Raw genomic sequence first — 9,587 nt, 5'->3', positions numbered from 1 at the left:
GTGCCTGCCTCCACCTCCCATTAACTGCAGGCCCTGGAGACCAGCCCTCAACACGGCACGATGGAGAGGTCTCCGAGGAGGACCAGCATCAGTGTGGCCATGCCTGCTTCCACGAATGCCTTCCATTGCCTGGCCGTGCCTGCTCCCCCAAACTGCCTTGAGTCCCCAGAAGAAAAGGGGGCTAATAAAGGGGGCAGGCTACCTTGAGTTCGGGGTACATTACCAGTGGCAGACTAGACTACCAGAGCTGAAGAGCCTTATATAGCTTGACTTATCCACAGCCTGAACTTAACAGATGAGGAAATGGAGGTTCAGAAAGGGTTAGGGATGTCCTAGGGTCACAAGGTCTGTAAGTGACCAGGCTTGGCCAAGCAGCAGAGTCTCCTCCCCACCTGTGGGAGGCTCTGTGGAGGAAGGAGGTGTGGTGTTGAGCATTCACAGCCTGGTCACTAAGGTGGCCAAGGCCTATGGAGGATGAGCCCTGTGCTTCAGGAGGTTCAGGCTGGTAAGAAGATCAGCGTGGGTGAGGCCAAGCCAAGGCACAGGCAGATTCCGGGAGCCATCGCCTGAGGCCGGCTTCTGCTAGGAACTCAGCCAGGGAGGCTCGCTGCCTGGAAGCCTCTCAGGGGCCCTCTCTTTGCTTCAAGATAAGAGGCCAAAGCAAGGACAGAGTTCCTGAGACCAGGACCCTGTGGCAGCAGGAGCAGAGCCCCGTGTCCACGCCCTAGGCCCGTGAAAGCAGCGGGGCAGGCACCTCAAGGGCCACTTACCCTGCTGTTCCCATGGCCCATTTCTGTAGTTTACAGTTAGAGTTCTATTTTGTTATGGTTTTTTAAACTTTAAGCCCTGCTCTGTTTTCCTGGGCAGGTTTATGTTAGTATTTACCCACTACAATTTTTTAAAGATGCACACCGTCTCCCTACCACCCCCAAACCTACCCCTAGCTAAGAATGGCTTTCCTGGAGCTGATCACAACCCCCCCCCCCCGCCACTTCTCCCCTGCCCTCCCACTTCCCTCTCCTGCCCCCAGCACCTCATGTACAAGTGTGCTTGGAGCTCAGCCATGTGATCATTCTCTCATGGGGACCCCAGAGTTGGTCTAGCATCCCTCCCCATCCCATGCTGGCTGGGATTTGGCTTGGGCCTAGCCCCTGGCTAGCCCTAGAAAGGGGCAACTGGAAAAAACTTTCCAAGGTTTATCTATTTCTCACTGCCTTGCACTGCAGGAGGGGGTGCTGGAGAAGTGGTAGGTATCCAGGGACTGGGCAGGGTGAGCTGGGCCTAGCTAAGGAGGTGGGAGGCAACAGCCCCTAAGCTTTTCTTCTAACAAGGTCCATGAAAAGCAGGCAAGCTGCTGGGAGACCCAAGAAGAGGAAAACCTTAGCCTTGTGCAGGTAGAATTTGGGGGGGTGGGGGTGAGGGTGGGGGTGGGGCTGGTGGGGTGGGAATGGAGCTGTGTCAGCAGCTTGGGGCTCCGAGTAGACTGTTAGCTAAGGTGTACCAGGGACCAAGGTGACTTGCCAATGTGTAGGCTTATAAATGGAAAAGCCTCTTGCTGAGGAAACTTGGACCTGGTTTGGAAGAGAAAGCTAGATCAAATGGCTTCTAGCATCAGTGTCCCTTCCTGGCCAGGAGTTCTCTTGACTTCTGTACAGGCTGGCGAAGCATGGCTCCTGCCAGGGCTCTGATGGTTAGATTCCATCCATTCACAGGAAACCACAGAAGAGATAAAAGGGACAGCCACAAACAAGGACTCTGTCTAGGCTTAGCAGGCAGGAAATGCCCTGAGAGCTAGGGACAGAGCTGCCTGCAGATACCTCTTGAGGGACTGGAGGTGCCCTCTGTTCTGTGCATACACACACTCGGGCCACCACACACAGCTGTCTGCTCGCTGCCATCTGAGAGTGGTTCAGCACCCAGGGCAGCAGGTGACGCAGACAGTGGGGGAGCAGTGAGGCAATGGGGGAGGGATGAGAGGCTTGACAAAGAACGGGAGAGGATGCAGGCAAGGCCCCAAACGCCTCCAGGAGTGAGGAAGGGGCTTCTTTTGAGTAAACCTTGAAGAGTTTCGAGTGTTCTTGCGGATCTTGGTTGAGTGAAGCCCTGACTTGAGGGGTGGGAGGGGCTGAGTCTTTCCAGAGTTGAGATCTTAGAATCAAAATGCCAAGACAGGAAAGCCTTAGTGGTCCCATCTGCTATGGTCGCTGCAGCTTACAAGAGCCATCAATGGGAATGACCCACCACACGACAGTCCTTACAAGCCATTGCCTTCCCCAGTGCCATCCTAGCCTGTACTCTAGCCAAGAGCTCAAAGTGGCTAGTGAAGCTTCCTCCCGTCATGCCTTTCCCAGCAACAGAGGCACCTTTTCTTTTCTTAGTGTCAAATAGCCAATAGGGCTCCTGCATGCTGGGATGCAGGGGGGGGGGGGCGGGGGGACAGCAGTGTCATCCTCAACACCTGTTACTAGTTCATAAATGGTGTTCTGTCTTACTAGCTGAGACCAAACCTGGCCAGGGGATTCCCCAGGTGGAATTAAGAAGGACCCTAAAGGACTTCAAGAAACTCACTGGAAATGGTGCTGGTAGTTGGGGGTGGGGTGTGCCTCTTGAACCTATATGAATGGTCACAGGCTTTGGGAAAGCAGGGCATTAAAGAAAAACTGGAGAGGGGGAGAAATGGGTCAGACAGCTTTGTTCAGGGGCCTAGGGGCCTTAGTTTCTTTAGAGGAGCCTCAGCCTGCCTTCACACCAGATACCTCCAATTTAGCCCCCATTTTGGAGCCTGCACGACTCTGAGCTGGGAGCTTCATTAGGCCGCTGATGACAGCTGTTCGAACGCAGCTCCTCCATGCCAGCCCACTGTTCGCTCTTGTAATAGTTATGTATTGACTAGGAAGCAGTTCTTAAATAAAGATGTTTTCTCAACCTGCCCGGCAGCCGGCAGCAGCTGCGGTCCTCACCTCACTAAAGCCTGCCCCCTGGGCCTGTTCCATAACCAGTACATCCGCCCTTCATATGGCCGACTGAGGAAGCTGTACACAGTCCACACCGGCTTCCCCAACCCGAGGGAAAAGACAGGCGGGGGTGGCGGGGGGGGGGGTGGTGGGGGGACTTGCAGGCAGGCAGCAGCAGGTCACATTTGGCCTACAGAGCAGGTTTCCCCTAACGGTGGTCAACACACTATGGGCAATGGAGCCACTTCCAGGTCCCTTGACTTCAGTACAGTTGAAGTGTTGACTCCCTGGTCCCAAAGGAAAGTCCCTCCAGGAAGAGGCTAATGGCCCCAAGTAGTAAGGAGGTGACTGTTGCCTCAGTTGTTTGACCAGGGTGGCCCAAAGAGGTCAGTTTCCAGCCTCGACACTCAGTGATGAACATATCAGACTTCTGTTATAAGCACACAGAGGCACACAGGCAGTCTGGCTTGATTTTTTTTTTTTTTTCAGTGTCAAGCAAATAGGACACTATGCTGCGTCCCCAAGTTTTGTTTTTTGTTGTTGAGAAAGGAAAGGGAGGTGAATGGAGGTCCCTCCACCCAACGCTTAGCTTTCCGATCTGGGCCTTTCCAGCATGACAGGCAGTAAACACAGACTTCAGTCAACCTGTCTTTCGCCTTCCCGGGGCAGTTATATGCACAGGACTCAGGGAGCTGAACTGAGGAGGGCTTGCTGCTGAAATAAAGCCATGTAGATGCTAAGCAGGCTCTTGCTAAGTTGCCCAGGCTGGCCATGAACTCACTGTATAGCCTTACCTAGCCTTGAACTTGGAATTCTGCCTCAGTCTCCCGAATAGCTGCGATTACAGGAATATCCCACCACGTCCAGTCAGAACTAAGTTAGTCTTTACAAGATCCCTCGGAAAGTCTTGTTCCCTTTTCTGCTCAATCACTTCAAATCCTGAGTCAAAATTTAAGATCCCAAGGCACAGTGAGAAGGCTATGAACCAAGAGCTGTCCACCTCACGCTTGACCACTGGCCTGCAACAGAGTGCTGGGAAAGTGAATGTTTGGGCCTAGGTGGTTTCCATGCACAGAATATGAAGCAGGACCCTTCAACACTGTTCCCACGTTCTTTGCATGCAAACAGAAGCCTTCAGGGACCTCTTTACTTGCAGTGAGCTATCCCTCAATGTTTCAGCAAACTGCCTAGGACTGAGTGATGTGACATTCCCCAAGCCCAACGCTTCAGTTTACAAAACAGCTTACCTCAGGGGATCTCCCTGGGGCCCTCACAAACACCTGTGTCAGAGCTGAGACTGGCTTTGTTATATGCTTGACGCCAGGGCAGAGCTGGCAGGCCTCCCAGTGTGACACAGTCAGTATGCATCTATGTAGGACTCTCCTCCAAACGCTGAACAGTCATTCCTCGTGAACCCAATCACAGGGGCTTAGCAGGTCCAGGTTGTGGGACAGCAGCTAAGACAACTGGACAAGCCTGCCTCGTCAGTGTACCGATGTCATGAGAAACAAGGTGAGGGATTTGCTAAGAGATTGATGAGAAAAACACCAAATGCAGCACGTGAGTCTTTGATAGTGGATTGAAATTAAACTAAAAAGCTTAAGGGTTTTGAAAATGAAAAACTGAACAGAAGCTGGACATTAAGACTGGCAAGTATTCGTTTTCTTGGGCATGATAGAGGCACATGGCTATGCAGGAGAAAGCTCAGCTGGTGGAGATTGCTGCATAACCCTGAGGACATAGGAAACTGGGGGTGGAGATGCACTCTTGTAATCTCAGCACTGGGGAGGCAAGGGCAGGCGGGTTCCTACAGCTCACTGGCCAGCCAGGCTAACCTTCTCTGTGAGTCCCAACAAAAGAGCCTGTCTCAAAACCAAGCAAACAAAAACCACAGTGGACAGACACTACCTGAGGAACAAGCAAGGTCGACCTCTGGCTCCCAGCTTCCACACTCAAGCACCCACATACATGTATATATAACCCCCCGCCCCCAAGAGAGAGAGAAGAGAGGGGGGCGGGGAGAAATAGTTATACATCTAGAAGGATTCTTTTTATCCTCCCCCCAATCCCCCGCCGAGACAAGGTTTCTCTGTGTAGCCTTGACTGTCCTGGACTCGCTTTGTAGACCAGGCTGGCCTCGAACTCACAGAGATCTACTTGCCTCTGCCTCCTGAGTGCTGGGATTAAAGGCATGTGCCACTACAGCCCGGCTTAGAAAGATTCTTGTAAGAAAAGGCTAACAACTGATGAGTCTGGGCAGAGTCTACTGTGGTAGTTTGAATGAGATGTCTCTGATAAGATGTCTCGGATAAGTTTGAATACTTGGTTCTTATTGGCAGCTGTTTGGGAAGGGTAGATGTGGCCTTGCTGGAGGAAGTACGTCACTAGGGGTGGGCTCTGAGGTTTCTCTCTTGCCTCCTGCTTGCAGCTTGAGAGCTGAGCTCCGAGCTGCTGCTTCAGCCCTCTGCCGCCAACTATCTCCGCCATCACGGACTCTGTCCTCTTTGAACTGTAAACCCCAAATAAACTCTTTTCTATAAGTGGCCTTTTTTCATGGTGTTTTAACTCAGCAATAGAGATGGCCCTAATGTAGGTGGTCATTAAGGTTAAGAGTAAACAAAACAGTATTCATCCTTTGGTCAAAATTTGGGCTGATTTAGCATCTCTGGGTTGAGGCTCAGGAATGTTTAGTTTCTAAAGCATCCAGATTATTCTGGCACAGCTAAGGAAGACGATCGTGGGGCTTGGGATTCTGCCACTGCTGTAGCTACAGAAAGAGGAGAAATGCCCTTCTGCTGTGAGCTGACGCCCAAGAACCTTTCCCCCAAAGGTTCCATAAGCCAATTACCTCAAGACTCCCTCTGAAGGACCCCTGAGGGGCTTATGTCTGGATTTCCTAAGCAGAAACGAAGGTAGCCGACCTCCCTAGGGGATCTGCGAGGCTGTGAGAAACCAGTACACTCGACCTTTCCAGGAACACAAACCCAGGTACAGACAAGGCAAACAGGAGGGGCGGGGCAGGAAACTGTCCGCAGCAACCAGGAGCCCAATGGGTTTAAGGAAGATTCACTGCCAACAGCCCTTCCAACATAGAGGCCACACAAAGCAATCTGTTCCAGCCGCGTTCTAGGAAAACAAGAGCCAGGACAATTTCTAATGTGTGAGAAATTTTACGTAAAACGACAAAGGGTTAGGCTGCCATACAGCTACTGTGAATTACTTTTATTGAACAAAAAGAAAAAAGCTTCCCCAAGTAAAAAAGCTGCTATTAGGGCATTCTGGCCCATACACAGTGTTCGGAGAGGTGGAGTGGGGGTGAGTGGCACACACATCGGGAGGCGTGGAATAAAAGCAAGCTTGGAAGACAGAACTCTCCCCAGGAACAGAGAAGCAGAACGTGCAGTGGGTTCCAGAACCCACTGATGGACACTGCTGCCCCAAGCCCCCTAGGTGACCTCCGGCTGTGAGGGCCCTCTCTTGCCATTTCAATTCACTCTCAGAGTGACTGACACTCGTGTACAAGCTAGCTCAGCTTCCTGGGCAGCCAGCCTCCCAGGAGTAAGGAGGCGTATGCTATCCGCTGCTGAGGCTGCCGTTGCCATCAACCTCCCTCAGCACACTGCGGATAGCGAGGCTTACCACAACACCGCCGACCACTCCACCAGCAATCCCTATGCCTAAGGCCGATGCTACCTTCTTCTGCCACTTTGGGAGGTGAGGTTTAGAATGGTTGTCGAGATTAACTTCCCAGCCCGCGTCCGCTAGCTTCTGGTCCTCAGTAAGGGACTGATAGAAATTCAGGTTTACCAGCGTTGGAGGAAGGACCCTCAGGCCAAAGTAGAGCCTCTTGACAAATCTCAAGCTTTTGAACACTTGCACATCACAGCGGTAAGTCCCAGAGTCACGCTCATAGGCAGGCTTAAAGCGCAGGAAGTGAGAGTTAGCCCGGAAGGGCTTGAAAACCTCATCGTTGGTAGAGATGATGCCCCGAGCAAGCTTCCAGGTGAAGCGGAAAGCCTCCTGCCCCACCTCCAGGATGTCTGAGCTGAGACAGCTCAGCTCCAACTCCTCCCCATGGACAACGGTGAAATGGAGCATTCCGCAGATCCAGTTGGTCAGACATTCCAAGCGCTGGGACTTGCACTTCCTCCTCACTCCGTCGGGACCCACCTCACAGACGGTCTCCTCCTTGTAGCCAAGGCCACACGTAACAGTACAGGCTGTGGCATTGACGACGACTCTCCCCACGGCTTGTTGTAGCTTCTCAGGGATGGCCAGGGTTTTAGGTGACATCAACACCAAAGGCAGGTAGGCTATCAATACCAGGCTCCCAAGGATAAGAACGGTGGCACCAGTCTTCATGACTCAGTAGGCATTTTACTAGCAGGCACTCCAGCTGAGTGCTTTATTGCACTAGAGCACAGATCCTCCAGCTTGGAATAGCCCTTAGCATCAACAGATTATAGTGCAAAGTTGTCAGCAGAACAGACACATGCACAGATGTGCACGGGAGGGCAGTCCATAGGTTCAGGTGAGGCCACAGGCAGGGAAAAAAAAAAAAGACTTAAAATATTGTTTGACTATCTAAGCTTGCTAGGGGCATCTTCCCAGGTGTCATTCTTGTCATTTTCTCCTAATGGACTTAAACCCATAGACTTGAGAAGGAAAAAAGGAAAAGGCCTCAGAAGCGGAAGTGAATTTCCACATTGCCCCAAATGCATGAGCTAACTTCCCTTCCCCTGCAGACTGTTGAAGAGTTTCAAAGCCCCATGCTAAATCTGACCAAATACAAGAACCAGCTTTATGAAAGGGGTGAGAACAGGTTGGGTTGGGATGTTAATTTGAATACCCTGAGTTATTTACTATAAATGCTCCTAAGCTACATCTATTAAAAAGATAACTCTGGACTGGAGTCACTCTACTTCCCCGATCCCAGCCCCCCGCCCTCCCCTTGTAAGCCAAGATCTCCTTATCTGTTTCAGGAAGGTCACTTTAAACACTGCACCTGAAAACACTTTTTTCCAGCGTTAACTACCTTCATTTCAAGGAACAGAAGGCAAAGTGTGGTGACAGCACCACAGTTAGCAGAAGCAGGACTGCTAACAAATTCAAGGCTAGCCTGAGCTACATGGGCTAACCCTGAAACCTGCCTGAAAAGGAAACCTGGAAGTCTGAGTGGAGTGTGGCCGAGTGCTTGCCTGGCGTGTGTGACGTTCTGGGGCTGGTCCCCAGCACCACACAACCTGGACGTGGCAGCACACCCCTTATCCCAGCACTCACGGGGATCAGAAGTTCCAGGTCATCTCCAGCTACATATGAGTTTGAGACTAGCCTGAGCTAGAGATATTAAAGGGTGTGTGTGTGTTCAAATTCAGTCCAGCACACTCTTCTAGAGGAGCAAGTGAGGCTTCGGCAGAGGCAGCTCCTGTCTTGTTCCAGGTACTCTCTTTTCTAAATGAACCAGGATGTTGCTAGGTGTGAGGATGAAAGATGCTGTTTGATGCTAGTCTGCTTTATTTACCCTGCACAACAAAGGAGCTCATTGTTTACATCAATGGCGGTTGCTAGGAAACAGCTGTGATGCTAAAGATGGGTTCTTTGTGACAACATAGAAGATTAGTAAGTAGACAGATTTGGAAGTCATTAAAACCATACACTAGAGTGTGTGGGACATCTTAATCTTGAGATAATAAATGTTCAGTATGGACTTCAGTGTTATTTAATCAGAGAAAATTACTAACAAGGAAGAATTTAGCTTATGTTTAGACTAACAAAGATCCTTGGAAGGCTAAAATCTCGAGGGTGCACTGCTGTAACCTCCCAGAATGCCTAGCACTGTGGTCTCTTCAAAGCTTATATTGAGTTAAAGAATATGGAAAGAGAAATCTCTAGATGGCCTTTTTCATTAACATCAGCTTTTGGCTCAAATAATTTGTTTCTAGTTTGTAGAAGGAAAGACATCCAAACTGTCTGATCGTTCCAGATCCAAATGACAACAGAGAAAGATCTACAGTGCACACGTATTTTCTATTGTACAAAACCAAAGATGGCTGCTGAGTTCCAAAAGCAGGCAGTGTTTACAAACAAACAGCTATACTTGTGGTTTAATAAACATCCAATTTTATTTACAAAGCATTAAAGCTTTAGCAAGAAGTACCCAAGGCTAAGTCTCATCTTGTACAAAACTACAGAACATTTTAGGAAATAAAATGGCGAGGCAGGGGAGATGACAAGAAGGAAGAAGAGAATATACATATATTACACAAGTCAAAAAATCCTAGCTGAAAGTGGACGGAAGGTTTTAGAAGCTGACAAAGATTCCAAAAGCATAAATAATTACTAGGAGCTGCTGCCAGAGACAACCTGGCAGGGTTTGAGCTGATTTGCTCAGTAGCCAGTTAATGGAAACGGACACAGCGTTAGTATCCAGATGGAGAAAATCAAGCCACTTCACACAGGGAAGGCAGAAACCCCTGTATCAGCTTGTACACCACTGCGGTGCTGTACAGAGACATGACATGGATATAATGTCTACAAAAAAACAAAACAAAAACCATGTCCTGTGAGCCGTTTACCAATCACAACCATTGGTCTCACTCACACTCGAGGAAGCAGCACTGGCAATGACACTGG

At 50.2% G+C, this 9,587-nt stretch overlaps 1 protein-coding gene across 1 annotated transcript; it reads right to left on the bottom strand.

Annotated features, from left to right (window-relative positions):
- Positions 1–6,381: 6,381 nt before the first annotated feature.
- On the bottom strand, positions 6,382–7,325 carry Tmem81 (transmembrane protein 81). The gene has a single exon (XM_051148235.1). It carries the CDS (start codon positions 7,314–7,316, stop codon positions 6,528–6,530), a length of 789 nt encoding a protein of 262 aa, XP_051004192.1. The 5' UTR covers positions 7,317–7,325; the 3' UTR covers positions 6,382–6,527.
- Positions 7,326–9,587: the final 2,262 nt, after the last annotated feature.

Source organism: Acomys russatus, chromosome 6, assembly GCF_903995435.1.
Source record: "Acomys russatus chromosome 6, mAcoRus1.1, whole genome shotgun sequence".
Classification (NCBI taxonomy): Eukaryota; Metazoa; Chordata; class Mammalia; order Rodentia; family Muridae; genus Acomys; species Acomys russatus.
Note: the sequence above shows the minus strand (reverse complement) of the source record. Positions and strands in the feature narration are given on the sequence as shown.